At 43.7% G+C, this 27,281-nt stretch overlaps 1 protein-coding gene and 1 non-coding gene across 2 annotated transcripts in view; one reads left to right on the top strand and one right to left on the bottom strand.

The window, feature by feature from the left end:
• Positions 1–502: 502 nt before the first annotated feature.
• LOC124612497 (unc-112-related protein-like) overlaps positions 503–27,281 on the top strand; it is a 617,439-nt gene continuing 590,660 nt past the window's right edge. The window contains exon 1 of the mRNA XM_047140736.1: positions 503–910. Coding sequence (XP_046996692.1) covers positions 769–910 — 142 coding nt within the window. The 5' untranslated portion in view covers positions 503–768. The remainder of the gene's footprint in view (positions 911–27,281) is intronic.
• Positions 20,583–20,655, bottom strand: Trnaa-cgc. Its single transcript has one exon. It is a non-coding gene; the product is annotated as a tRNA-Ala (tRNA).

The following is a 27,281-nucleotide window of genomic DNA, read 5'->3' on the forward strand; positions in this document are numbered from 1 at the left end:
ACTGTGCGTTATGTTTACGCTGTCACTTTGTCTGCTGTTGTAGAAAGGGGTCTGTGCGCTCTCTACTAACACCAGCTACGCAACTAAACAATTCTCCACCTGAAGATGACGGTGTGAACCATCGAATAAATGAGTGACGCGTAAAACTTTTACTTTTTTTTTTTTTTTATTTATCAACAGTCGCAGCCCGCAAGATACCGTCCTTTATGGACGTAATATTCATTACAAGAAGATGTTTCGAGAGCCGGCCACAATCTAAGGTCTGAAAGTGGAACACTCGGGTGAGAGATTAAGTGAGGCCTAACGTAACGCGCGTGAGAGAAGTTCCCGCCGTCGCCGGTATACGGCAGGGTAGCTTTTTGCGGGAAGACGCTGCCTGGAGAGCAAGTGGCCAGCGCGCCGGGAATGCGGTAGGTGGAGGGGGTCTCTGGTGGGGGAGGGGAGGGTAGGGGGGGGGGCAGCCAAGCAGCGCCCGCCAGACTGCAGCCAGTCGCCCCCGCGCCACCGCCGCAGGCAGAGCCGCGCCGCGCCGCCTCGTGACGTAGACTTGGAAGCCCAGCGAGCAGCCGCGCCCCGTCCAGTCCGCCAGTGTCGGCTCGTCATGGCCCCGTGCCTCGCCGACGCGCGTTCCCACTAGCCAGAACAGCAAGTGTGTGACAGTTCCGCCGCCAGTGAAGTGTCCGGCGCTCCCATCGCCCCAGCTGACACGGGCTCGCGTCCGCCGCTCTTCTCCCCCGACATCGCCAGCGACAGTCGCAGAGCGTCAAGATGATGGCCGGAGGCATCGCCGTCGGCGACGGCTCGTGGAACCTGCGCGTCTGCGTCACCGACCTGAGCGTGGAGCGCACGCTGCGCGTCAAGGGCGACCTGCACGTCGGCGGCGTCATGCTGCGCCTCGTCGAGGACCTAGGTGAGCCGCGCCCTCGCCTCGCCACCCCCCTGCCGCCTCTGCGCCTCTCTTCCCGCGGTCGTCCTGCGGCTACAGCGCGATATTCGACCCCTGGAACCTCGGCTGTGGCAGCCTAGCCCGAGGTCTAGTTTACGCTGAAACGTGATAGCTTTGATTGCGAGTTGGCGAAGCCCAGTGAACGTCAGTGTCAAATAAACGTCGCGCCATCTTTAAACGCACTTTGCCACATTTACCACACACATCGTAATAAAAACTGAAATTCGAGATAAATTCAGAGAAGCGGACAACTGTCTGACCGCTATTCTGATGCATGTCATGCGCGTACATCGTACACAAATCACGTCGTAACTTTTAACCATCTTGCTATACGTGTATGCTGTGGAAGTAGTACGGTGTACGACTTCGTGGAAGGTATGTTCTCAGAATTTCGACACTAAATCTCTGCGTGACGCCACTGAACTCCGCTGAGTATCTCGGGAACGCTCTCGTCCTTACTGTAAACAATCCCCTGAGCAAACGCGCCGCTCTCCATTGGATATTCCCCCCCCCCCCGCCCCCCCCCTCTCTCTCTCTCTTTATTCGGACCTGATAACAGTTCCGAACTGATAAGCACTACTCAAGAATGCGTCCAACGATTGTTTTGCAAGTCACTCCTGTCGGAAATCGATTAGATTTACTTAAGTTCTTCCAACGATTGTCAGCGCGGCACCTGGTTTTCGCGCAATTAGTTCCAAGGGTTCATTTCACGTCGCGTCGCTCCGGGCGGTTATTCGTAGCCGTTTTTGTCTCCGGTGACTTCCCTCCACAGTGTAGTGGAACACCTGTGCAGCTCATCGCACACTGGTCCACGTGGCAAGAGCGCAGTTGCCTGTACTCTGCTGCTTCGCTACGCAAAACATTACCGCGACTTACACTAAAACGACGGTAGTGGAATGTAATCGAATTAAGTCAGGTAGTGCTCAAGGAATTACATTAAGAAATGAGATACTGAGAGTGGTCAAAGGCGGGTTTCACTATTTGAGCGGCGGAGTAACTCGCGACGGCAGAAGGAAGCAGGATATAAAATGCAGACTGGCAATACGAATACACCAAGAAAAACATTTGCGAAATACAGAAAATTATTAACATGTGATATACATTGAAGTGTTAGGATATACTTTCTGATAATGTTTGTCAGGATTGCAGTCTCCCGTGGAACTGAGCCGTGGAAGATGAGCAGTATAGACAAGAACCGGTCAGAAGCTTCTCGATGGTGGCGATACAGAAGAATGCTGAACATGAGATACATTATCGAATAAGGGAAAAAAAGAAATTTGCCACCCATCTACACGAAAAGAAACACATCGATGAGCATATATTCTGAGCCATCAAGGAACAGTCAATTTGGAAACGGAGGGCGAAGTGTGTGTGGGAGGAGGGGATTGGGAAGAGGAACTGCTGACGGACACGAGTGCTGGAATAGAGTGAGCGCGGTGAATTAGGCGTAGGTCGCCGAAGCGGCCAAGACTTCCTCAAGAGGCACACGGGCTTCAAGAGTGGTGCATAGAATCAGCCTGCGCACTAGGAGGCATTTAGAAAACCGTACAATGGATAAGAGTTAACGCATGTGTTCAGATTTACTACCTTCAGCAAACAACTAACAACTTGGACCAACCTCTCCGAAGCTCCCGTTCCGTCTTCAGTATGTTGTCGGTTTCTTTTTGGGTTGATACTCGAGACAGCACTTGGGGTCCAAACGTTTTATCACGGGGAGACTGAGTGATAAAAAACACAATTGGAGGTGATTACGTCACTATTACCTTGTGGCTACTTTATGAGAAAATATAATTTTGTACTCACGTTACACTAGAAGGCTACAAAGCAAGAGTGCAAGAAACGCGACAATTATAAATCAGTCCCCGGCGTTCCGAGAAGCATCTCTGTGGAAATAAAACTGACTTCCCGACTCACTGTTTGTGTCTCTCTACCTGTAACGAGGCCTCCCTTTTTGATCGATGACGCCAGGGGCTACCACCGACAGTCTCGCACCGGGCAGATCCGCCGCAGAAAGTACCTCCGACATAAAAGGCTTCCGAGTGTTCACTAACGTTGCGAAATACGGCGATTCTCCGCGTATGGTCGGCAGGCGGGGCACAGCACTCGAGCTTGCGTAACGCAGTGTGAAGTAGGCCACATTTAAACAGCTGCGATTCGCGTCCGGTAAAGCAGAACAGTGAATAAATTTGTACGTACATTTAATTTTTTCGAAGTCCGTGGCTGTTGTAATATTGTGAAACTGTCGTCAGATGGGTTATGCCACCCGAAGACAGTGCAGTGCGGATTTAACGACGCGGGCTGTGACTTGGAAGACGTCAGTTAAACTGTTTCTCTCCTACTGTAGCATTTGCTGTACCCTCCTACAGTCACTCGACGGCGACACTTTCCCGTGTACACTGCCCCGTCATCAACAAACAGTCGCAGGTTGCAGCACTGCCTATCTGCCAGACTGTTCGCGTATGGTTGCACAGAAAACGAGAGTGGTGATTCGACGCTGCCCTGGGGCGCTCCTGACCGCACCTCAGTCTCCGACAAACACTCGCCGTCGACGACAGCGTACTGTGTTCTGCTGCTTAAAAAGTCTTCGAGCCACGACATACCTGCGACCAGGTTCGTCTGTTCGGACCTTCGTTAACAGTCTACAGTGTGGCGTAAATAATAATTTCGCGTGGCACAGTGGCCAGGTGAGAGTCTTTCTACCGCACGCCACTTGGGCGAGTTGCGTGTCCTTAATGTACCCCAGTTGTCCGACACGGGAGGGGGGAGGGGGCCCTGCAGCCTGACGTGGAACCCGAACCGTGTGTCGTTTGTTGCGGATCCTCACATAGCACAGAGGCGCAGGCTAGGCGCTAAAGGCAGACTGACAATAGTGACCGGCCCGACCGGCATTCGATCCCGCGGGCTTTCGGTTGCCGAAGACGCACTGCGCCGCCCCGCCAGAGGAGCAGTCTGTAGCTGGACGCAGTCTGAAGTGTTGGGCTGCAGCTGCCGGCTGCCGATCATACGCGTCCACACTCCAGCTCCCAGGGGTCCCACCACCACCACCACCACCTCTCCCTGCCCCTCCCTGTCGCCGCCCCCTCTGCGTTCAAGGTCGTAATGTGGCCAAGGTCACCTGCCCCAGCGTGGGCCGCCCATCCGTGTGTCGCCATCCGTCTTGCGCTTGCAGCAGCCGTGCCCGGCCGGCAGCTGGTTGTTTGGTGCGCACGGCTGTACCGCAGCAGTCGGCAGTGGCCTACCCCCAAACGACCTTGGCTGCACCTTGTGACGTCACGGCGCTCTGCTGATAGCCTCCCACTCGTCCCGACGGCAGCTTCGCAACGTGACAGCCGCCTTTCCTGGCGCTGACACGAAGTTCAGTTGAATATTCCAACAACTTAAGTGTCCGGTTCTGAGTTATGCGATATAACCCTCCTTTTTTTCGCACTGGGTAACGCACCAGCGCCCCCTCATTTGTTTCTTGTTGCTTTTCATTTTTCTAGTATTTCTCCACCCTCTCCCCATTTGCCGTTTTCTTTCTTCTGTCCATGTTGTTTCAGATTTCTTATTTTTTCTGCCTCAGTATCCTTCCAAATTTAGTATCTTAGTCTTTCTGCTATTTCCTATTCTTTGCGGTATTTCGTATTTTATTTCTGTAATCCATCCTATTGTCGATTTCTTTTTCCAGAAATAAAGGAAATTAATCATGTTTTATCCATTCCATAGAAGGTTAATCTCCGCTTTGACATTAATTCCAATATTTACTCGGTGTTTTCCTACATCTCCTCTTACTTCTCATTTCCCAAACATCTGTAGTTCGCATGGCACTCGTTATTTTTCTAATCATCCGTCTTTCAGGCACCTCTATTCTGTCCATCTTGTAGGCCTACTTCATCGATAAACATTCACGTGCATATAAACACTCAGGTCTTATCACTCTGCTAGACTATTTCAGATTTGTTTTATAGATATTTTTTGTCAAAAGAGATGCTCTTTCCATTTTGTTAACTCTTACATCTATTGCAAGTTCTTTTTAGTCTATTCTGCGCTAAATTTTCTCCAAGACATTTCACTTTAGCAACTTGCTCTCTTTAATCTCTTCATACTGCTATGTATTTTGGTCATTTTGTATATTAGTCACGAATTTTATTTTTAAGATAAAATATTGAGAGCAGTTTCATACGCTGTTTTTTCGAAAAGAGTTATCTGATTTTTTAAGAGTACTGCAAATTCGTCTGCAAAAGCCGTCCAATTTGCCATAATTCCATTTGTTTCCCTTCCCAGAATTTTTGTATCAGTTTTCTTTTTGGCTACAAATCCCACATCCTTCACATCCTTACAATTTTTCCTAAAACATAGATAAACAGAAAAGGTCCTCAGCCGTCCCCATGTCTAACACCAGTTTATATTTCAAATGGCTGAGGCACTTATGCAATAAATTTAACTTTACATATCGCATTTGTTAAAGTTTTACGAATTATGTTTACATATTTTGGTTTAACATCAAATTTTCTAATTATTTATTCCATTGTTCCTGTGTCAACCGAATCGAATGCTTTCTTGAAATCAATAAATTTGCTAGTTCAACGTTCTGTGGCGAATTTTAAGTTAAAAATCTGTTCTGTACAAAATCTTCCCAATCGAAAACTAGCCTGATATTCCCCCATTTGTACGCCTAAAATACCTTCACCTCCGTTCAGGAGAATTTTTCATAATGTTTCGTATGCTATTGGCAGAAGTGACACTTCTCTCCAGCTGTTGAAATTTGTCTCCCTTTCTATGCAGTTGGTGGAGACATGCTATTTTCCACTCTGCTGGGATCTTTACTGTCTCTCAGGTCCTCTCAAAATAGTTCACTAGTTCTGCTGTGCGGAGTCTTCTTCATTTGCTTTGTTGTTTTTTAGTGTTATCTGCATAAATGTAGCTCTGTTGGTGGGAAACCTTCCTCGCCGTGTTTTTGTATTACTACCAATCTGAATCCTACACCTATACAATAATTTGTTGTTAATCTGCATTACGTATTTTTGTGGATGTGTTCCACACGATGAATAAAACGAATAGATCCGCTATTTCTGGTGTCTCTCCCCTGAGTTAGTTGCAGCCGCTTCCGGACGATAACTTAATCTGCTAGATTCTTTTTGGCGTTTCTGCGCGCAGCATGTGTTAATTTGCGTAGCAGAATGTATGTATGCTCACACGGTAAGGCTATTATCATCTAACAAAGTAAATAACAATGTGTGCTTTGACAAGTTATCAGCTACTCATTTCATCTCGAAATGTTTCACTGGCCCGTGTTTGTATAAACACGCCAATGGAGGGACTACGGCTACGCCTTGAAGCAAAACACTGTTTTAACTATTTTCTTCACTAAACTAGTTTCAGCGAGAAAATCGCCATCATCATTGGCTTTCCTTTATTCTAAAATGTGCGAATTTACGCCTTGAAGCAAAACACTTTTGTTTTAACTATTTTCTTCACTAAACTAGTTTCAGCGACAAAATCGCCATCATCATTGGCTTTCCTTTATTCTAAAATATGCGAAATTTTGCATAGTTATGAACATTAAAACATTATATGATGTGTACTGTTTGGTTCCAATTATTGTAATCTGTGAATATAAAATTGTTTGAACTGTTTTACCTTGTTTCTACTGGAAAGTCATCGGTTATAATAAATCCAAAATTTTTTATAATGAAACAGTCCCAACAGCATAAAGATGTTCATTTATTTACTGGTGACGGATTTCGACCACTGTTCTGGTCATTATCGTGGTTGTATGCCTCCTACAGTGGCGCCTGCACCTCGCCTGCTTCCAGACTCCCATGGAGTAAGCGGTCTGATAACAACCAGAACAGGGGTCGAAACCGGTCACCGGTAAATAACTAAACATCTTTATGCGGATGGGGCTGTTTTATTATGCAAAAAAATTAACATTCAACAAACAGTTTCATAATATATTATCTACTTTAAGTCGCAGCATGGTTTCTACGTTTGTTCTCGTTATTTCCGGCATATTATTTATGTTCCTATTGCCGTTTCTTCAGCGTACAGCAGGTCATCAGCAATTGCATGAGTGGCTATCATAAACAAATATAAAGAAAAGTGAATTTGTATACGACAGTGTTATACTATTCGGAATTGCGGTAGTGTTGTGGATACACTTTTCGTGAGCGGTTGGTTGGTTCGCAATTTGTCATGTACTCGCGTTCGTTGATCGGCTTGCAGTTGCTTTTAAACAAAGAGAAATGTAACTTTGCGCCTTGGTTGTAGTTCAAAACATTACGTTGATGTTATGATGTTGTTGTGTGTGTCGCGAGAATATTCGCATGTTGCGAGGTTTTGAAAATTGTACCGGGAGTTCTGACGTCGGTCGGGGTGGCCGAGCGGTTCTAGGCGCTACAGTCTCGAACCGCGCGACCGCTACGGCGCAGGTTCCAATCCTGCCTGGGGCATGGATGTGTGATGTCTTTAGATTAGTTAGGTTTAAGTAGTTCTAAGTTCTAGGGGACTGATGACCTCAGAAGTTAAGTCCCATAGTGCTCAGAGCCATTTGAACCATTTGAGTTCTGACGACATCTGGTCCCATTTATATCCCAGTGAGTGATAGGAGAGTGATTATACAGGAGTGTGTGCGTGTTTTGTTCCTGTTCTGTGCCCTATGCCAGTTCTGTTAAGGCGCCCGTAAACTGTCCAACGTCTTGTCACACTAAACTATACTTGCCAAACATTTGATCGTGTACGGTGCTGTTTGACGTGTTGTCGAGCATAGATCGTGTCTGACGTGTTTTGCAAGAAATTTTGATTGACGGTAAATTTACAAGATGACGGACCTTGTTCGTGTCGATGTTTCGCCGCCTATGTATAGTGAAAAACTGTTTTATTACAATTTATCTCACTTAATAGTGTGTTTCTACAACTGCGGATACTACGAACAAGGATAAAAACAACAGCGCTGACAATTACCAAAATGGTAGATGTATCACATTTTTTTCCAACAGGAACAGGTCATGAACAAAATATTTTATGCATGACATGAAATAAAAGAAATCGAAGTTCTCAGTTTCTTTCACAAACGATGTGAGCTATATATTCCCACGGTGCAGTATTTCAATGAACTGTCATTACACGACCAAGAAGAAGAGAATAAAATTACCCAATGTTGCGTTTTTTTTTTTTTTTTTTTTTTTTAAGTGAGGGCGAAGTAACTCTAATCAAGTTACAAACAAACGTTTCACTGTCCATCTGCGGGAAGTTGATGTCATGATTAGATTCTGAGTGTAACATCATTAACAGATTTTCGTGTGCATATTTCTCCGATTTCAAACAATTCCCTGGCCAGGCGTCCTCTTTTCTTATTCTTGTTCTTCTTTAAACGCAGTGACAGAGTCAAAGTTAGAAATGGTTTATGTGCTTTTGTAGCCATTCGTGCCAAAGAACATCAATCACGAAAAGCGTCTGCTTCAAAAGTAAGGTTAAACTGATAAACTTTCTTGGTGGCCTACGTGTACGGTTTGTTTGACCCATCCGCAGCCAATTTTACAGAGAAGTTTCCTCTTTTATGAGAGCCTTAAAAAGTTTTTAAAGATTTCATTGCCCATTCGAAGAAAGTTGATGTAATCAACGGGTTCTGAGAGTAACATTTCCTTTAGCAGGTTTGCATGACTACATCTGTCTCTCGTTTTAAGCCATTCCCTGTATCAGTGTCTCGTTTTCTCGTTCTTCGTCCCTAAACACAGTGCCAGAGAGAATGCCAAGACTGGTTTATCTGCATTTGTGGCCATTTCACTACTGTCAAAATACTCACTAACACGAACAACGTCTTCTCCAAAGTGAGGTTAAACTGGCAAACTTCGTTAGTACTTGTACGGCTAGACAAGGGTGCGTTTGACATACGAGTTTGCTCGTTTACGGGGGCATTTAGAGCTGTAAAGAGTGTGCTGACGCAAAGTGCTGTGTTTTCATTTATTACGTTTGTGCCTTCCGCTCTAGCCTTTTGTATGTAATAATTCCCTCTATTGTTAGTTTTCGGTATAAATTGATGTTGTGTTTCAGGCTGTCTAGACCAGTTTCAATATTAGTGGTGTGGTGGTTTTTTTTTAGTAAGTGATCTGCGAAAGTTGAATGTGTGCACCAATTCTTCAGAGCTCTCATGTATTCTGTGTGGCTTGTTCGGAAGTTTCTGCTTATTTTTTCTGTGTGTTGGGCTTGACAGGAGTTACACGTGAGGTGGTGTATTCTTACATTGCTGAACTTGCCTGAGGTTCTTTTGTCTCATCGTGGCCTTAATTGAACTGTGTCGTTTGTTGTGAATGTTACTGGGATTCTTAACTTTTTCAACATGTTTCCAATTCTATGTGTTATTTCATTATTGTATGTTAGTGTGTACAGACTGTTTCTTTTTGTAGATGAGGAGTGATTTGCTGTGTGTTCTGCCTCTGCGTTCTGCCTCTGTGTCTTTAGACCCTTTGGTTGTGCTCTCGAGCAGGTGGCCACTATCATTAAAAAAAATGGTTCAAATGGCTCTGAGCACTATGGGATTTAACATCTGAGGTCATCAGTCCCCTAGAACTTAGAACTACTTAAACCTAACTAACCTAAGGACATCACACACATCCATGCCCGAGGCAGGATTCGAACTTGCGACCGTAGCGGTCGCGCGGTTCCAGACTGTAACGCCTAGAACCGCTCGGCCATCCCGGCCGGCCTCTATCATTAACTTTCACTTTTTCCTTATTGTTGAGCTTGTTTATCGTCTTTGTTTCGTGTTCATTTTCGACAGCACTTTGTTTGAGTATATTTAATTCGTGTGCGTAGTTTTCTAGTTTAAGAGATATTCTGTTTATCCTGTGAAGCATGTGTGTTAAACTGGAATGTTTATGAGCTCTCGAGTGATTGGAAGAGGTGTGGATAACAGTGTTTGTGGATGTGGGTTTTCTGTAGATGGAAAATTCATTTTGGTTGTTGTGTCTTTTAGTTGTGATATCCAGAAATTTAGTCTCTTTTCTTCTTCAGTTTCCATTGCGAAGCAGATTTGTGGGTGTACGGTGTTGATATTAGTGTACAGCTCTTCGATGCTATTTTGTGTCTCATCCATGAGACGGATTATGTCATCCAGATATCGGTATCAGTGTATTATTTTTGTACCCTTCTCGTTTTACAGTGTTGTTGAATATTTACGTTCTCTGCATGGTCCACGAAAATGTAGGCTTATGGATGACTCTCTATTGTTGCAAGTAGAAGCTGTTGTTCAAAATTAAGTCATTATGTTCTGTGATTAGCCTAAGGATGAATGAGATTTCATTTATTTATGGGTCTAGGAATTTCTTGCTTTTCAGCTGCAGTTCTGTACTGTTTATAGTTTCTTCTGTGAGCGTAGATGTGAACATGGGTGTAATGTCAAAAGATAACAGTTTTCCTGTTAAGGGAATGTTGATGTTCTTAATTTTCGCTATTATGTCTCCTGGTTTTCGCGTTTCACAATGGAAATTCTAAATTTATTACAGGCTACAGGCTAGAGCCGAGGGCAAAAACGTAATAAATAAAAACACAACGTGTTGCAACAACACACTCTTAACGGCTCTAAGAGAACTGATACCAAGGCACAGAACAGGAACGAAACACACACACACGTAATCACTCCGCCATCACTCGCAGAGATATAAATAGCAACAGAAGTCGTCAGAACCCCAGCTATAATTTTCAAAACCTTCTCACAATATGCGATCATTCTCGCGACACACGCAACAACAAGATGTCATAACGTTTCGAACTGCGACAGGTGCAAAAGCTATGTTTCTCTTTGTTGGAAAGCAACTGCAAGCCGACCAACTAACGTGAGTACGTGATGGATTACGTAACAACCTAGTACACGCCAAAAATGTATCCACAAAACTAGCGCAGTTCCCAGTAGTACATCCGCTGACGTTCTCTTTCTCATATTTGTTAATAACAACCATTCATACAGTTGCTGATGACATGCTTTAATACCAAAGACAAGGCAACAAAATGTAGAAAATTGCCGGAAATAACGGCAACGAATGTAGAAACCGCGCTGGGACTTAAAGTAAATAAGGGATTATGAAACTATTCCCAGAATACAACATTTGGAACCAAAAAGTACACATGTAATAACGTTTGTAACGATACTAACTCTGCGCGTTTGAGAGTAACGGAAACCCGCTGATTGTGGCGATGTTGTCGCTGAAACTATTTTGGGAAAGAAAACAATTAAAACGAGAGTTTTTGCATCAAGGCGAACCCAACGACCAGCCGACACGAATCCTTCCATTGCTCGGGCCCCAGCCGCTCTGCTATTGTGAACCACGAACCAGGTGTACAGTACTATAATGTGTTCCAGTCTGTTACAGAGTATCCGCTGTTGGTCTGTATCATTCAGTCGGCGGTCGGTTGGCTGGTTGGTTAGTTACTTACATGTGTGGTGGATCGTCTACCACGACACGCCATAATGGCGTAGGAAGAGTCAATTTATGGAATATTAACTCAGTTTGTACCTAAACATGGGTGTATGCTGGTCAGTTATATATCAGTTCACATCAGAGAAAGCGATACATGTAAGCACCTAACACTGTTGCTTACACCGATACGCTGGTTATCTTTCTGGATAACAGAGGCGTGGGGTATCGGAAGCTAATGCAACTTGATGTATAGGGTTTCGGGATGATATTGCTGGAAGATTTTTTTTCTGATCGCTGTGAGAGGTGTAAGAGTCCATTGTGCTACTAAGTAGTTCTAACTACGGAAGCATACACAGCGGACACGCTGCAGAACGTTACGAATATGAGCAGTCGTCCAATTATTGTGCGGAAGCTTAAACTGTTAATCATCGGTACGTTTACAAACGTGTATTCCACTCTTGTCTAATAATTTTTGCTGTTTTGACTGAGCAGTTCTAATGAAGGGTGCTGTAGTAACATACCTCGTTTACAATTGGGTTGGGTTCTTTGGGGGAAGAGACCAAACAGCGAGGTCATCGGTCTCATCGGATTGTGGGGGGAGGACGTCGGCTGTGCCCTTTCAAAGGAACCGTGCCGGCATTTGCCTGGAGCGATTTAAGGAAATCACGGATAACCTAAATCAGGATGGTCGGACGTGGGATTGAACCGTCGTCCTCTCGAATGCGAGTCCAGTGTGCTAACCACTGCGCCACCTCGCTCGGTTCGTTCAGAGTATTTCGAAATGAAGTTAAGCAATCGCAACTTGCTTTAAGCCGTATTTGCGAGCCAGATGTTTTGTTTTCCTTGACGTTGTTTCCAGCGCTATCTCTGTTTGCGAGCAGTTGACCCTTCACACAGGTCAGTTAACATCAAACACATGGCAGCTTCCACAGCTCTGTAGCGGGAAAGTACAGTCACATGTAGGCTGACTTATTAAATGATTAAATCGTGTTTCCGAAAACATACTTTTCAGCGACACGGCATCATAAGACGGGAACAAGCTAACTGATGGTCACGCGTATACACCTCAGCAAATTTATTGTTTCCGTTGGCGTAAACTGTTAATGATATACGGCTGCAATTTCTGAGCAAATTGTTCATGAAGTTTCTCTGATGATCTGTTAGCAGCAGTCATCATACAAGAAGCCATTATTTGTGTGTATTTCTTTTTTTATCGTTTCGTTTTACGACATTTCCGCCAAGTTCTCCTGTCACTGCTTATTAATGTACAAGCAGTAGAAGAAACAGAGAGCATATCTCACGCTCGCGGGCGACGCGTGATTCGTTTGAAACCGTGCATACGTCAGTGAATCTTGGTCCTGGTTGTCAGACATCAGAGCGCACTTTTACTGTGCGTTGACGTTTAGGCTAATGCCTTTGCCCTTCTGAATTTCAGGGGCATGTTGGAAAACACACATAATGCACGATAAGCACCCAGAACGTGACTACATATTTAACAAAGAAATGGAATAGTGCTTTTATGTCGTGTTTACGAAACGTTCGTGCAAATTAGATTTCCAGCTGGTACAGTAACGTAAGAGTAAATGAAAGAACCATACGCGCAAATGTTTCCTTCCTGTTTTCCTGCGATTCTCTGCTATAGGAAGTGGGTCAAATGGTTCAAATGGCTCTGAGCACTATGGGACTCAACTGCTGAGGTCATTAGTCCCCTAGAACTTAGAACTAGTTAAACCTAACTAACCTAAGGACATCACAAACATCCATGCCCGAGGCAGGATTCGAACCTGCGACCGTAGCGGTCTTGCGGTTCCAGACTGCAGCGCCTTTAACCACACGGCCACTTCGGCCGGCTGATTCTCTGCTATAGGAAGTCCGCATCGTAAGGATCAGAAGTAGCTGGACAACAGTCTCCCTCGGTAACACATTCCCACTTGAGAAATGTCCTTGTGGAACCGCTCTCCATGTCCGTCTCTAACTGTGCCGACGTTTACCCCGTTCTCTGGTTGCCTAAAACGTTCGTGCAGACATTTGCGAAAGAGAGCCATGCCATTTTTTCGGCACTGCGCTAGTTTTACGGATACATTTTTGGCGTGTACTAGGTTGTTACGTAATCAAGGAAATGTTCCTCAGATATCAATTCCCTAATTTGCGGTCCTACAAATGTTCCTTCCATTATTTTTGTTTCGCTGACCCTCGGAAACTTCTCTCGTAAATACAGGAATGCACGTGAATTTTGCTCCATGGCATTAACAAAATTTTTCATGACACTCAGCTTAATATCCAGCGGAAGAAGATACACATTTTTGGGGCCAACAAGAGGAGCGTTGACCACACTCGCCACATTCTTCATCTCGAGGTGTACACAAACGCCATTTGTATTTCTCATATTGGATAAATGTGAGTAGCAGTTTAGAATTATCATATCTGGCCTTCAGATTAATTTCGTGAGCACACGAAACAGGAGGAAATTCCCTTTGTGGAAAAGTACTGCTTTGAGATTAACTTTGATGGAAGCTTTAAAGACGCACCACTCCTTTATATTGAAATCATCGCCGAAAGTCTCCATGACGGACCGATAAAATTAGAAACGGCCATGTGAGCTTCATACGAGAAATATTCATAAAGAACAGAATGGCGGTCGCGACAGACATCCACTTTCGTATCGCGAAATAGACGAATGGCTCGCGCTGCCGTCACGTCCACGTCACCGCTGCTACAGTTCGCATCTGGCTGCGATGGCGAGTTAGCGCAGCTCAGGTGCTAGCTTCCGCTGAACTTTTGCCTCACTATGAGGTCGGATATATCCTGGGCCCCCCGCACGAGTGGAAATGTATGTATGTGCACGGACATACAATGCGCGTAGTTTTAACTCATTTCTATTCTCTGTTTTTGTTCAAATGGCTCTGAGCACTGTGGGACTTAACATCTGAGGGCATCAGTCCCCTAGATGGTTAAAATGGCTCTGAGCACTATGGGACTCAACTGCTGTGGTCATAAGTCCCCTAGAACTTAGAACTACTTAAATCTAACTAAACTAAGGACATCACACACATCCATGCCCGAGGCAGGATTCCAACTTGCGACCGTAGCAGTCGCACGGTTCTGGAGTGAAGCGCCTAGGACCGCTCGGCCACAGCGGCCGGCTCTGTTTTAGTCGTTCATGTACATTATACAAATTAGTCTATGTTTCGAAATGATTAACCTATAAAAGATTAGAACGACAACTTATTCTGTCTTTCTCATCAGCAGAACATTTGACATCGTACTGTTGCATTATACAAATCAAATCAGTTTTTTTATCCTCTGCTGTTTATAGAAATACGAGTATATAGGCTGATTCTAAAAGGACCTTACAATTTCACTTAGACACAGAATTTTACTGAGACAGACATGTGGTTAAGGTGCCATCTTGTAGAAAAACACTTCCAGTTGCAGTACCGAATTCCGCCATTAGGTACGACAGAAATATCAAATTGATGTGGTTAAGGTGTTACGTTGTAGCAAAATTGGTATCAGAATTTCGTTCAAACTGGTTGTAGCATTAATCATAATAAATCTTCAGGCCGTCGACGAGTTTATGAGGCAGTCGCCGACCAGCTGGGAGAGACTTTTTCCGCAATCCCAGGAGATCAAGGCATCGTGCTCCGAGAGAGCTCGCAGATCCTCACTCAGTTCTCGGGAGAGAGAAAAAGATTTCACCTTGGAGGCATGCAGACTGGCGTTGTTACACGCCCTCACAGACGCAGATAAGGAGGGACTAATGCATTTTGAGCAAAAAATGTTACCTCGCATTGAGAAAGATGAGACAATGCATACTCACGTAGTTTTTATCGACGAATCAACATTTCATACGAGTTAAAGTGAAAGTCAGTGTATGGGATGTAACTTGTAGTACTTCGCTACGCGACCCACGTGTGCCATCTACACAAGCCTTCTCATAACATTCCGTATGAAAGTAAAGTTGTAAGGCCTTTTCGTGCTGTTAAGAAAGAAAAATTCGATACGTGGCATGTTTCCGAATTAAGTACCACTGAAGTTAGCCACTCAGCTCGTTGCACGCGCAAACTCAACTATTAGTGGCAGTTGTTGTTAGAGCGTAGACGACAGAGCACCAGACTGCCCAGCCTTTGGCTTGGCTTCGGTCCTTACTACCGTCCCCTGTCCAGTTTTTGTACAGCTCTCTTGTTGGTTTTAAGAAACCAAACGATGAATACGTTTCGCGACACTGTATCTGGCGGGCCGCTAGAAGTTGCGCGCACAACGTCCTGATTCGCTAATTCAGTACTAATTAAAAATGGTTCAAATGGCTCTGAGCACTATGGGACTCAACTGCTGAGGTCATTAGTCCCCTAGAACTTAGAACTAGTTAAACCTAACTAACCTAAGGACATCACAAACATCCATGCCCGAGGCAGGATTCGAACCTGCGACCGTAGCGGTCTTGCGGTTCCAGACTGCAGCGCCTTTAACCGCACGGCCACTTCGGCCGGCAGTACTAATTAACTTGGAAGCGGCGCAAAGTATCGATTTTTTTCCTTAACAGTTATTTCACAGGACAAACTGCCCTGCAACACTTGTACAAACATTCCATGCTCTTCCTGACGGCCCTGCAATGGGGGAGGCCAGTTTCAACGTACCATTATTTAGTTATGAGACAGGAAAAGCGGAAGACTTGTCACTTGTTTCACATCTGGAATGTTTGTCGATGTGAAAAATCCCGATGCAATAGGGAGACAGAACGGATTACAATACTTGTGAAGGGAGTTATCTTCTCCTTGTCTCTCACAAAGTTCTCTCTCAGTGTCTGCTGGACCGAGCTCAGCAACAATTTGAATGCAAAATTTGCGAGTGTCAGGCAGGTTCCGCATGAAATCTTAGTTCTGAAAGCAATTCTCAGGCATCAAAATATTTACACTAAGAAAGTAATTTGTACGTTTGTAGATTTGAAGAAGGCTGGTGACTGTGGACAGACAGTTTCTCCTCCAAATTGTGAAAGAACTATGTCTGCAACCCCAAAACCAATGCAAAGTTTAGTCGAAGACAAAACGATATAAAATGTAAGGTGAGATACAAGGGAGAAACTTTTCAACATTTTGAAATTAAAACAGGGCTGAGACAATGTGACTGACTGTCTGCATTACATTTTAACTGTGCTTTAGAACAAGGCATCCAAACATGGTGAGAAGTAAAATCAGAACTAAAAACTGACGAACAAGTAAAATTAGGAACACCGTGTGTTAGCATAGACTGCTTACTTGTTGTAGGCGATCTACGTCCAGTAACAAAACGGCTCCCAAAATTGTAAAAAAGTAAAAATGGGAAAAATCGGCAGTCTCTCAGTACAAGTATTTAGACGAAACCACCGACGAAACTGACATGGAAAAGACTGGTTACAAAATTTGCTGTCAGAAAATTGAAACGGCTTTCCGGTTTGCAAGAGACATCTGAAATATATATATATATATATATATATATATATATATATATATATATATATATATATATATATATTCTGGGCATCGGCAGCTTTTGAAGGGGATGATTCCTCTAACACCTGTTAAAATTGTTGTTTGTTAACACTTAACCGGTTTAGCGAGCGGTCTAAAGCCTCGTCATCAGGTACAAAAATGTTAAAAGGCCATAGGCGTACCCAGAGATATTATTCGGTAAATATTGTCTAATTACATTGACGAATAAAGGATGGCGCTAACATGATTAATTAATTTCGTTAAATTTTTCTGATAGGTGGATCACGTAGTTATAAACCCTTGTCTTAAGATTTGCCTGCATCGGTGCAGCTTTGGGCTGCAGAACCGGCCGTGTCTTAATAAAACAACAATTATGAGAGCTGTCAGTGGAATTCTTCTTAACGTCATACGAGGTAGTAAGTAATGGAACAAATGGTTTTTGTGGATGCTCTTTATGCTTTCCTGTCAGGCGTCGAGGAACCGAGCGGACAGACGCCTCTGAGAACGCCAACTGGTGGACGAGTGTTCAGCACTAGCAACAGAGCGTCCACCTGAGTAGCGAGGCGTTTCACTGTGATCCGTCCGTCACCTCGAATGAGAGAGTCGGCACGTTCCAGTATTGCAGCAGTCACTACAGCTGTGTGCGGCCGGCCAGCACGCTGCAGATCGGTCAGGTTTGCGCGACCTTGTTGCGATGATGACAGACGCCAACACTCAAAGACTCGCCGTGCTTTTGTTGACTCCAAGGTCTCGATATACACTCTGCAAGTGTCTATCAATAACTGCGATGCTCTGGTTTTCCGCCGAAAAAGAAACTCAGTGACAGCTGTCTGCTTGGAACGCAACTTTAGAGACGCCGTTTTGAAGACTACGTATAGCGCAGCCATTATCGGAGCTTCATGAAACTATAGGGGCTGAAGCGGGAATATTACGTGATGTCCCTCAACAGATTCCACATTTTTTTTCAACCGAAATTGGCCGAGAAAAAAGAGCGTTGCGTTACTTACAGAACGTCCCTCGCATAACAAAAAATACATTTGGAAGTACACCAGGGAATAGAACACAATCACCAAACCAGAGTGCCTCTGTGCGGGTGAACACTCATTTTAAAAAGAGACACTGAAGAAATCCAAAAAGGCATAACTAAAAGTAGTCATTAAAATTAAAGTCGAAATTATACTGATAAAGGGACGTATAGTCTACGGGTAAATACAGAAATTGAAAAGTATACAAACAAGTATTCGGATAAATAACTGCAGGTTAAATTTCTATGAGCGCATTAAAAAAATTGAACCAACAAAAAGCTTAACTAGATAGGTTGTGAAATTCTACGAATCTAGCGGTTAACTATAAATTTAAAAAAGTAGAATGGATCGGTGTAGTTTCAGAAGACCTGAAAGAAGCAGGACTAACACAGCCTGATAGACGAGAGTAGAAGACAGCCAGAAAATTCGCGACTCGACAGAAAAACGCAGGAAGGCTGGAACAGCTTGGTCTGACGAGTGGAAAAGAGGCCAGCCTGTGGGAAGGAAAGTAATGCGGCTACAGAGAAAAGGTAGAACAAAGCGCTGAAAATTGTCCACACTGTACATCGCAGGGTCCAGCATGCCCAGGCGTGAGTAGTAACAACGGAAGTAATCAGCAACAGGGGAAAGAGTATAGCGACGGAATGGGGTACGCGAAGCCACAAGGTGTGGCGGCTGTTGCAGAAACAGCGCTGTCAGTTGAGTTTCCGGTCGCTACTCGTCACCGCAGGCGGGTGCGGCCGTGGCAGAGGCATGAGGAGGGGGAGGGGCGCACCTGCGATGCTCAGGGGCACAGCACAGCACAGTACAGCGCAGCGCAGGCCACAGGGAACGCCACACTGGCTCTCCTCGTGGCTGGGCGGCGGGCTGCGCTGTTGCCACGACACGCCACACCAGCGCCGCCACTGCCACAGGTGTGCGGCTTGCAGGCGCAGCACACTCGTCTCTCCACAAACCATCTATCCACGCCAAACTAGCACGGTTTGGCAGGTCCCCCACCTCAGGGAGTACCGAGACGACGAGGCTCCGTGCTGCAAAGCTTTGGCGGACACGCCGCAAAGGAAAGCCAACTGTATAACCTGCTGCTTCAGTTTGTCGTAGAAGAAACGGCAAAATTTTCGGATGTGGTGGTGCTATGATTTTAGGCCGGTATTACACTATCAAATTTCTTTGTCAAATATCTTTGTCCAATATCTTTCTCAAAGATATTTGATGGTGTAATAGGGAACTTCGTCAAATGTCGTCCAATATTTGATCAAATCTAGGGCTCGCTGTAGATTTGATCAAACAAGTCGCTTGTCTTCTGTTCACTGCAATGTGACATGTTCCCACATGGAGCGCTAGCATCGCTGCAGCATTCTGTCGTCTGTAGTGTTTTTATAAACATTGCCGGGAAATAAATTGGTGTGTGCCGACAACTACAAAATTAATAGAGATGTATGAAGCTGATGAGGCGCTTTACAACGTGAGTCACGTTGAATACAAAAATAGATTAAGAAGATTGGAGAACTAACCTTCCTAACCTAACCTAACCTAACCTAACCTACCCTAACCCTCTCCTGTAGCAAGGAATCGGAGTGTTACAGTGAGCCTGTCTTCTGCAGATGTAGCAGTTCTAAAGTGAATATTGTGCTTTGTGATATGAGGATACACTTCATTGAGCACATACAGAAATGTATGCTCATCCATTCTTAAGTAATTGATGTACGACTTAACGTCCTCCACTATAAGCTCACGTAACAAGTTTTGTTGAATGCTTTTATCGTGTCGTCGTAAAACCCACGGCTTCACCCAGGTGTGTTTCCTTTTTTTCCTCCCGCTTCTCTTCCATATGTGCACACAGTGCAATTGTGGTACATGCAACTGCTGCGATTAATAACAAGTTGTTGTTGTCAGTCATCTTGAACTTTGACGAAAAATATGATGACAGTGTAATACCCCTAGAAGCGCTACGTCAAAGTTTTTGTCAAATATATTTGATCACATCTTTGATCAAATCTTTGACAAAGAAATTTGATAGTGTAATACCGGCCTTTTAAGCACAGTCGTGGCACACGTGCATACTTTTGTTTGCGACAGCAGCGCTCCAAGCGCCCAGCAAAGAACTCTCCTCAATGCGATATCGGATGAGCGCCACTAGTATCGTTTACATTGATCTGAAACATAGTTCTTACAATGGAGGGCGTATGTTGTACCATAAAAGTCGACAATAACAGTCAAATGACATCACATTTGGGTTTCTTTATCCTGGGAGCCGGGACGTATGTAAGTGTATACTACAGAACAGTTTTTAACAAGTTTGTTTGTGTGGCCATCCTCCGCAGCAAACATATAAATACTTGTTTTGTAAGAAAAACTGCCTTTTCCTGGTGCTAGTTACTTTATTTATCCCACACGCGTTTCGCCTTCTCCTAAGACATCATCAATGGCTTCTATAACGATACAGTTTTGTCAGTTATAGGTAAACATACCAAAGAAGATGAAACACGTAATGGAGTCGCAATATTTACGCTGTGAAAAGAAGTGTACGACGAAATAGTTGCATCGAGTCACAAAAGAACAAGGAGGAGGAGGAGGAGGAGGAGGATGTTAGTGTTTAACGTCCCGTCGACAACGAGGTCATTAGAGACGGAGCGCAAGCTCGGGTTAGGGAAGGATGGGGAAGGAAATCGGCCGTGCCCTTTCAAAGGAACCATCCCGGCATTTGCCTGAAACGATTTAGGGAAATCACGGGAAACCTAAATCAGGATGGCTGGAGACGGGATTGAACCGTCGTCCTCCCGAATGCGAGTCCAGTGTGCTAACCACTGCACCACCTCGCTCGGTACAAAATAACAATAGTCCACCACAAAAAAGAGTGAGAAACATGGTGAACAGTGGGTGGAAGGCGAGAACACAAAGATGTGATTATATGGCAGTGATAAAAGTGGTAGTGCGACCTCCAGACCAGATGTGAGGAAACTAATATCAGCAAATCGTAAGTAATTACTTTTTTTACAAAAAGTCGCGAAGTGAACTGTTTGATAATCTATAACTAACAAAACTGTAACGTTATAGATCCCACTGATGATGCCTTCGAACAGGAAAAGGCAAAACGCGTGTGGGTTAAATAAAATAACTAGCAGCAGGAAAAGGCAGTTTTATTTACAAAACAAGAACACTTTTTGTTTACGATTCACTTGTGTCCTACAGCTATTTATTGAAGAATGTTGTTTTATTTTAACAACAAAAAATAGTAAATAGCATTAAATCTGATCTTTTGCACATAGATTTTGTATCTCTGCTGAGCAACGCCAAGTTTCGTTCACTACACTTCCACTGAATTTGGGACGCATAAAATATGCATGGAATGCAGTGCATACGTTTTGTAACGTACGAACTAAGCCACCACAATCGTAAATGAAGGGAAAACCGCAACGGCGTGATAATAAAACACCAAAAGTACTAAAACTGTTATCCAACAAAGAAAAAACCGATCTTTTTATTGTAGCTACATCTAAGTCATAAACGGAAAGAATTTTCAAAGCTTTGGTTTTGAATTTACAAAAATATTCGTGCATTGGGAAGTCGAGTAAAGTGTAATAATGTGCAAATCATCAGGATACCTGTCAGGTTTTCCAGTTTTTCCGGAAGATTTCCGGATTTTTGAGTAGCCTTCCGGTTTTCCGTATGAACATTGCTTTTTTCCAGATTTTCAACTCCCATGCTTGTTAGCCCTCTGCATGCATATCGCATTTCCGTTTTGACTTTCGATAATAACTGCTATTCTGAAATGCGAGTGTCTGAAGTTCGACTGAAAGTCGACCGATAATATTATCGATAATCCCTTCTCGCAGAATATAGCTGCGCTTTTGTTATTGACTCTGAATCACCACCGGCAAAAGTCCATCGAACGTTCTATCGATAGTCACACCACACAGATTCTCGTAGCATACGCTTTGTGTATCGATTGTTCGTTAGCGCGAAAGCTTTGTTTATGCTTGCTTTTATGCGGTGTTTGCTGTATTTTCTGGTATTCGTGCAATTGTATGACGAATTAATGTCCGATTTAGTGTCGCGTGTTGTGCTTCGACTGCGTGTTAGCGGGAAACCTTTGTTTATGGTTGGTTTTATGCGGTATTTGCTGTGGTTCTGGTATTCGCTCAATTGTGTGATGAATTTTTGCGCGATTTAGAGATGAGTTAAACTGAGAGACTATATCATTAGACTTTCAGGGATGCATATTCTGCTGAATTTAACTCTATTATGCGATCGCGAAAAGGTGAAACATTCGCATTCTGTTCCATGTGTTCGTGTGATATAAATATTGCTTACGGAGGAAGAACTAAATTAATAAACATGATCAAATCCGTTAAACACGTCTCCAATACGAAAATGAAGAATAGCAGTAGGAAAAGTGACTCACTTTTTACCTCTCCAGGAGCTGACCTTGATGTAATAAGAACAGAATGTTCGTTCACTTCATTTTTAACTGAACGTAATACTCCATTAGCTGCTGCTGATCATGCTGGTGGCCTTTCTAAGAAAATGTTCTCTGGTTCGGAAATCGCAAATAGATACGGTTATGGTCGTACAAAGAATTCACATATTTTGAAAGAAATGACTACCTATTAAAGAAATAAACTTGTTAGTTGCGTGCAATATGAACGTTTTACTTTGGCTACAGATGAGAGCAATGACGGTGATGCTAAACTTTATCCCTTAGTCGTCACCTGTTTTGAGGAAAAGCTGGAAAAGATAGTTACTTCGGTGCTGTCTGTCCCAGCCTTGGTGGGTGATTCAACGGGAGATAATATTCGTAATTTGTTAATTTTACAGTTGGAGTGTTACAAAATACCAATTGAAAATTGTGTATCATCTTGTTCAGACAATGCTCCAGTCATGATTGGAAAGAAAAATGGGGTTTGCTGCTGTTTTAAGGGAAGCACAACGGTATTTGTTTGTGCTGGGTTCCTCATGTCATTTGATCAACTTGGCTGCTGAGAAAGGTGCAAGCAGTTTGCCTGTTAAAATTGGTGAACTTTTAGTCGACAATTTCTATTATTTAGAAAAGAGTTGCAAGATGAAGGAACGCCTTAAGAAATTCCAAAGCTGAGCATTGTGGTTCTAAAGACCATGGAAAGAGGAAGGCTATCGAGTCATCAGAATTGGTTGCGTATGCCACAAAATCTGACACTACTGTGCTGAAGAATAATAACGTTCTTCAGACCCGTGAAGAGAACCTGTTAACGTTTCTCTCGTCAGGCTGAAAGAAGGCATACTATGCTTTCCTGTGTGCTGTGATTCCTGTATCTGAGTATGTCAGTTCTGCACTTCAGAGTGCGTCCTCTCAAATTCATAAACTGTTAGAACTAATGACGAACCTGTTACAGCAGCTTCTTTCCAGGTTCGTTAAATGTAACGTTATAGAGAGTTCCCCGTTACAGAAAGTTCAGTACCATCTTGTTGAGAATCAGAGAGACAGTGATGATCTGCCTGTCAGGGCTTACTTATGCTCTGCATGTGATTATATCATAAACAAGTTTCCTCTCAGTGATAAAGTACTGAAACAGGCAAAGGTTGCGGTAGTTTCCAAAATTGATGATGCCAAATTTTCGTCTATAGAATTTCTTGTAGAAAGGTTTCCATCATTGCTGCCAAGGAAGGGAAGTAAGGCAGCTGAGGAAGCAATGAATGTGCGAGCCAATTTGTGGCCCTGCTTTGCTATTGTTGAGAGCGAGAACTTGACAGATGATACCAAATGGGCTCGCTTGATGAGCATTCTTGGATCTGGTGGTGTTCCTGTGTACGACAGGTTGCCCAGGCTAATGCTTTCTACCGCACAGCAGTGCTGAGCGTGAGCGTGTGTTCAGCTTGGTGAAGAAGAGTTGCAATCAGTTTAGGTCTCCCATGTCGAATGAAACTCTGGGATTCATTTCTGCTTTGAAAACAAGAGGCAGAGGCCCATGTTACATGAATAGTTTTCCTTCAGAGTTTCTGAAGAAAGCGAAGAAAGCTACTCATCTTCATCTCTCCCCTGCAACCTGTGATGCAATATAGCCAGTGTTCTGTGAACTTGAGAAAATTTTGTAAATAAGTGTAAATAAATGTTCAGTTGAGCAATTTTGACAGTGTCGTTCACATTGTGGCTTGCAAGATGAAGTGCAGAAAAGCTCATTCTTGTGCAGTGTGTCAACTGCTCCCAATGTTAAGTGACAACAAATGAACACTCATCAGCAAATAACTTGTGTAAGTACCTAACTTTAGAGTTCGAAAATAGTGATTTTAAAATGTAGCGTACATTACATGTGTTAATATTATTTGTAATCTTTTTCTGTATAGTCTTTTCTCGCTATGTTTGAACACCTTGCGACGCATGCACGCGTGTAATTTTTGCGATTTGTGATCTTCTGGATTTTTGTTTTTGAAAGTTGGCATGTGTGCACTAGATTCCACACAAAATTGTTAGGTGTCCAAGCGAGGTGGCTATCATAATGCGAGTAGATAACTACAAAGATATATGTTTCTCATTCATGAAATGCGAGTTAATATTGTCTTGATTTCAACGATATAAGCTCCAATTATTCACATACTCGAAAGTATTTTTTCATGAATAAACTGTAACTTATGACACTCAGTGAGGTGCGGCTGTTTCTACATGTATTTCACGATAATTCATGTCTCTCGATAATTTACTAATGCTCTGAAGACAAAAATAAAATGACTATTTCATTAATCAAGAAGGAAAATAGCAAAAAACAAACGTTAAACTTAAGCTGATTACCGCCGCTGGCAGCGCCAGTGTTGTTCTAACTGTCAGTATGGTGGCTGTATATCTTAGATTGTGCTTATTGATCAATCGTGTCAGTAATAGCTGTGCTGGCGATGTTGTTGTTGTTGTGGTGCTCTTCAGTCAGAAGAATGGTTTGACGCAACTCTCGAAGTTAGTATCCTGTGCAAGCCCTTTCATCCATGGACAACTTCTGCAGACTACATACATTTCAATCCCTTAACTGCTCCTTACCACATTCATCCCGTCGCCTCTGTCTACAATTTTTGTACCTACACTTCCCCCCATTATTAAGTTGACGACTGCTTGATGCTGTAGTAGATGTCCTATCAACCCTCCCTTCTTTTTCCCCTTTATTGCCACAAATTTCTTTTCTCCTCAGTACATTGATATAGCTACCTACTCTTCGACAATCTTCGGTAGCACCACATTTCAACAGCTTCTGTTCTTTTCTGGTCTGAAATGATTAACGTTCACATACCACTTCCATACAAGTCTATACCCAGACAAATATCTTCAGAAAAGGCTTCCTAATCCTCTTTTTCAGAAAGGCTTTTCTTGCTATCAGTAGCCTGTATTTTGTACCCTCTCTGCTTCAGAAATCATCACTTATTTTGCTGACTGATTACCAAAACTGATATACCCCTCGTACTGTATCATTTCCTAATCTAATTCTCTTAATATCGCCTGATTTACTTCCACTGCATTCCATTACTCATTTTTTACCATTGTTAATGTTAATCATATAATTTATTTTCGACATACAAGCCATTCCAGTCAACTTCTCTTACAAGTCCTTTGCAGAATTACAATTTCATCGGCTAGTCACAAAGATTTTATTTTTTCTCCCTGGACTTTAATTACCTTTCCAAATTGCTCCTTGATTTTGGTCACTGCCCCGCAATTGATGTAACCAATAGCGTCGGGACTAGGCTACAACCCTGTCACAACCCCTTCTCAACCACTGCTTGCTTTTCATGTCCTTCGCCTGTAGTAGTAAATAACGTTTTTGCTCGCTGTATTTTACTACTTGTACCTTCAGAACTTCAAAGACTTAATTGCAGACAGCACTTTAAAAATCTGTCTCTAATTCTACAAACACTTTCAACGTTAGTTTGCCGTTTTCTTTTCTTTTTTTCATTCTCCTGTAAACAATTCTTATTAGTACTTTGTAGATGAATGCTGAGTAATATTCAGACTTATCAGCAACTACCTTCATTCCAATTGAAATTATTACATTCTCTTTGAAGTCTAAGGGTATTTCGCCTGTGGCACACCAGGTAAAATGCTTTTGTCATTGCTGTCTCTCCTAAGGATATCAGTAGTTCTGAGGGAATGCCGTCCACGCCAGTGGCCTCGTTTGGACTTGGGTCAGTTAGTGTTGACGAAATTTGTTACGCGAAACTGTTATTTTCGACATACCTGACTTTCGACGTATCAATAAGAGTGAGTGTTGTGAAGAATGAAAATATGTGACGTCCGGAATCTTAGGCTATCATTACTTTTATTATTTTATATGAAATCTCTGTGACTGAAATCTGCGCCTAAGTTTTGTCAAGAAATATGTTAAATTTTTATGAAGGAAGTGTCAGAAGTTCAATCCGGTTTAAAGTAAAAGCCAATTTTTAAGTTAATTACGCCAAGTCTACACTGAGGTGACGAAAGGCATGGCGTAGCGAAACGCACATAGTCTTCCCCTACAGTTCTCACCTGTAGAGCTCCCTCACTATGGGCGAAAATCTCTCTTGCAGAAGGTCCATTATTCCTTTGTCTGTAATGTGTAGGATATAGAAACTTGTTTTGACGTTTGTAACTGAATGGCTTTTGTGCTCGGTGGGTTGTAAACCCCATTTACCTAAAAAGATTTTAAACACAGTGTATCGAATTTCAAAGTTTCGTCCTGTTTGCCCTGTGTAGTAGCAGGAGCAGTTGTCGCAGGTTATACGTACCAGATTTTTGAAAAGGCGGCTTGGCTCTTTTAGTGTTATGAAGTATGTCGGTCTCATTCCGTGGTGCAGCCCCTGTAGTGACGCAGGGAGCACTTGGGTTGGGAGACGGAGAGTGGAGTGTGTGTACGTCGTGCCTTGGGGCTGGGAAGAGTGCCGCGGTAAACAGGAAGACTGTGTGTGTGTGTGTGTGTGTGTGTGTGTGTGTGAGTGTGCTGTGGTTAACTGCAGCCGCGCTCCGCCCGCCTGGCTGCCTTTGTTCAGCTCGGCTCTGCCCCGCTGCCCCGCTGGACCCCTTCACGTAAACACGGCCGCTCCTAAAAATAACGACGCATTTCGCGCCGCCTGCGCAGTGCTGGGCCGGCGCCGATTCCTCGAGTGCCGAAGCCCGCACTTAAAAAACACCGCCTGCTGGGCGGAAAGCGCAGTCGTCGTCAAAAGACCGGCTCCTGGGCAGCGAGCGGTTCACACAGCCAGTGCTACAGCGTTTCCCTCGACGCTGTATCGTCCGAGTTACATTTCGGAGTTCAGCCGTCCGCCACCCAGGCATTGCGCGATGCGGCAGTCGCTTTGCACGGGAGACACGCGCGCCGCCCCCCTCCCCCTCTCGGCAACGAACTTGTGACGTCACACTAGTCGTCTTGTCCGACACATTCCGAATGCTCGGCTACGTCCGGGAATGGGCGGTAGATCAGCATGTCAATGCAAAAGCACCCAATAATGACCTCAACTT

The sequence above is a fragment of the Schistocerca americana genome, chromosome 4, assembly GCF_021461395.2.
Source record: "Schistocerca americana isolate TAMUIC-IGC-003095 chromosome 4, iqSchAmer2.1, whole genome shotgun sequence".
In the NCBI taxonomy this organism is placed as follows: Eukaryota; Metazoa; Arthropoda; class Insecta; order Orthoptera; family Acrididae; genus Schistocerca; species Schistocerca americana.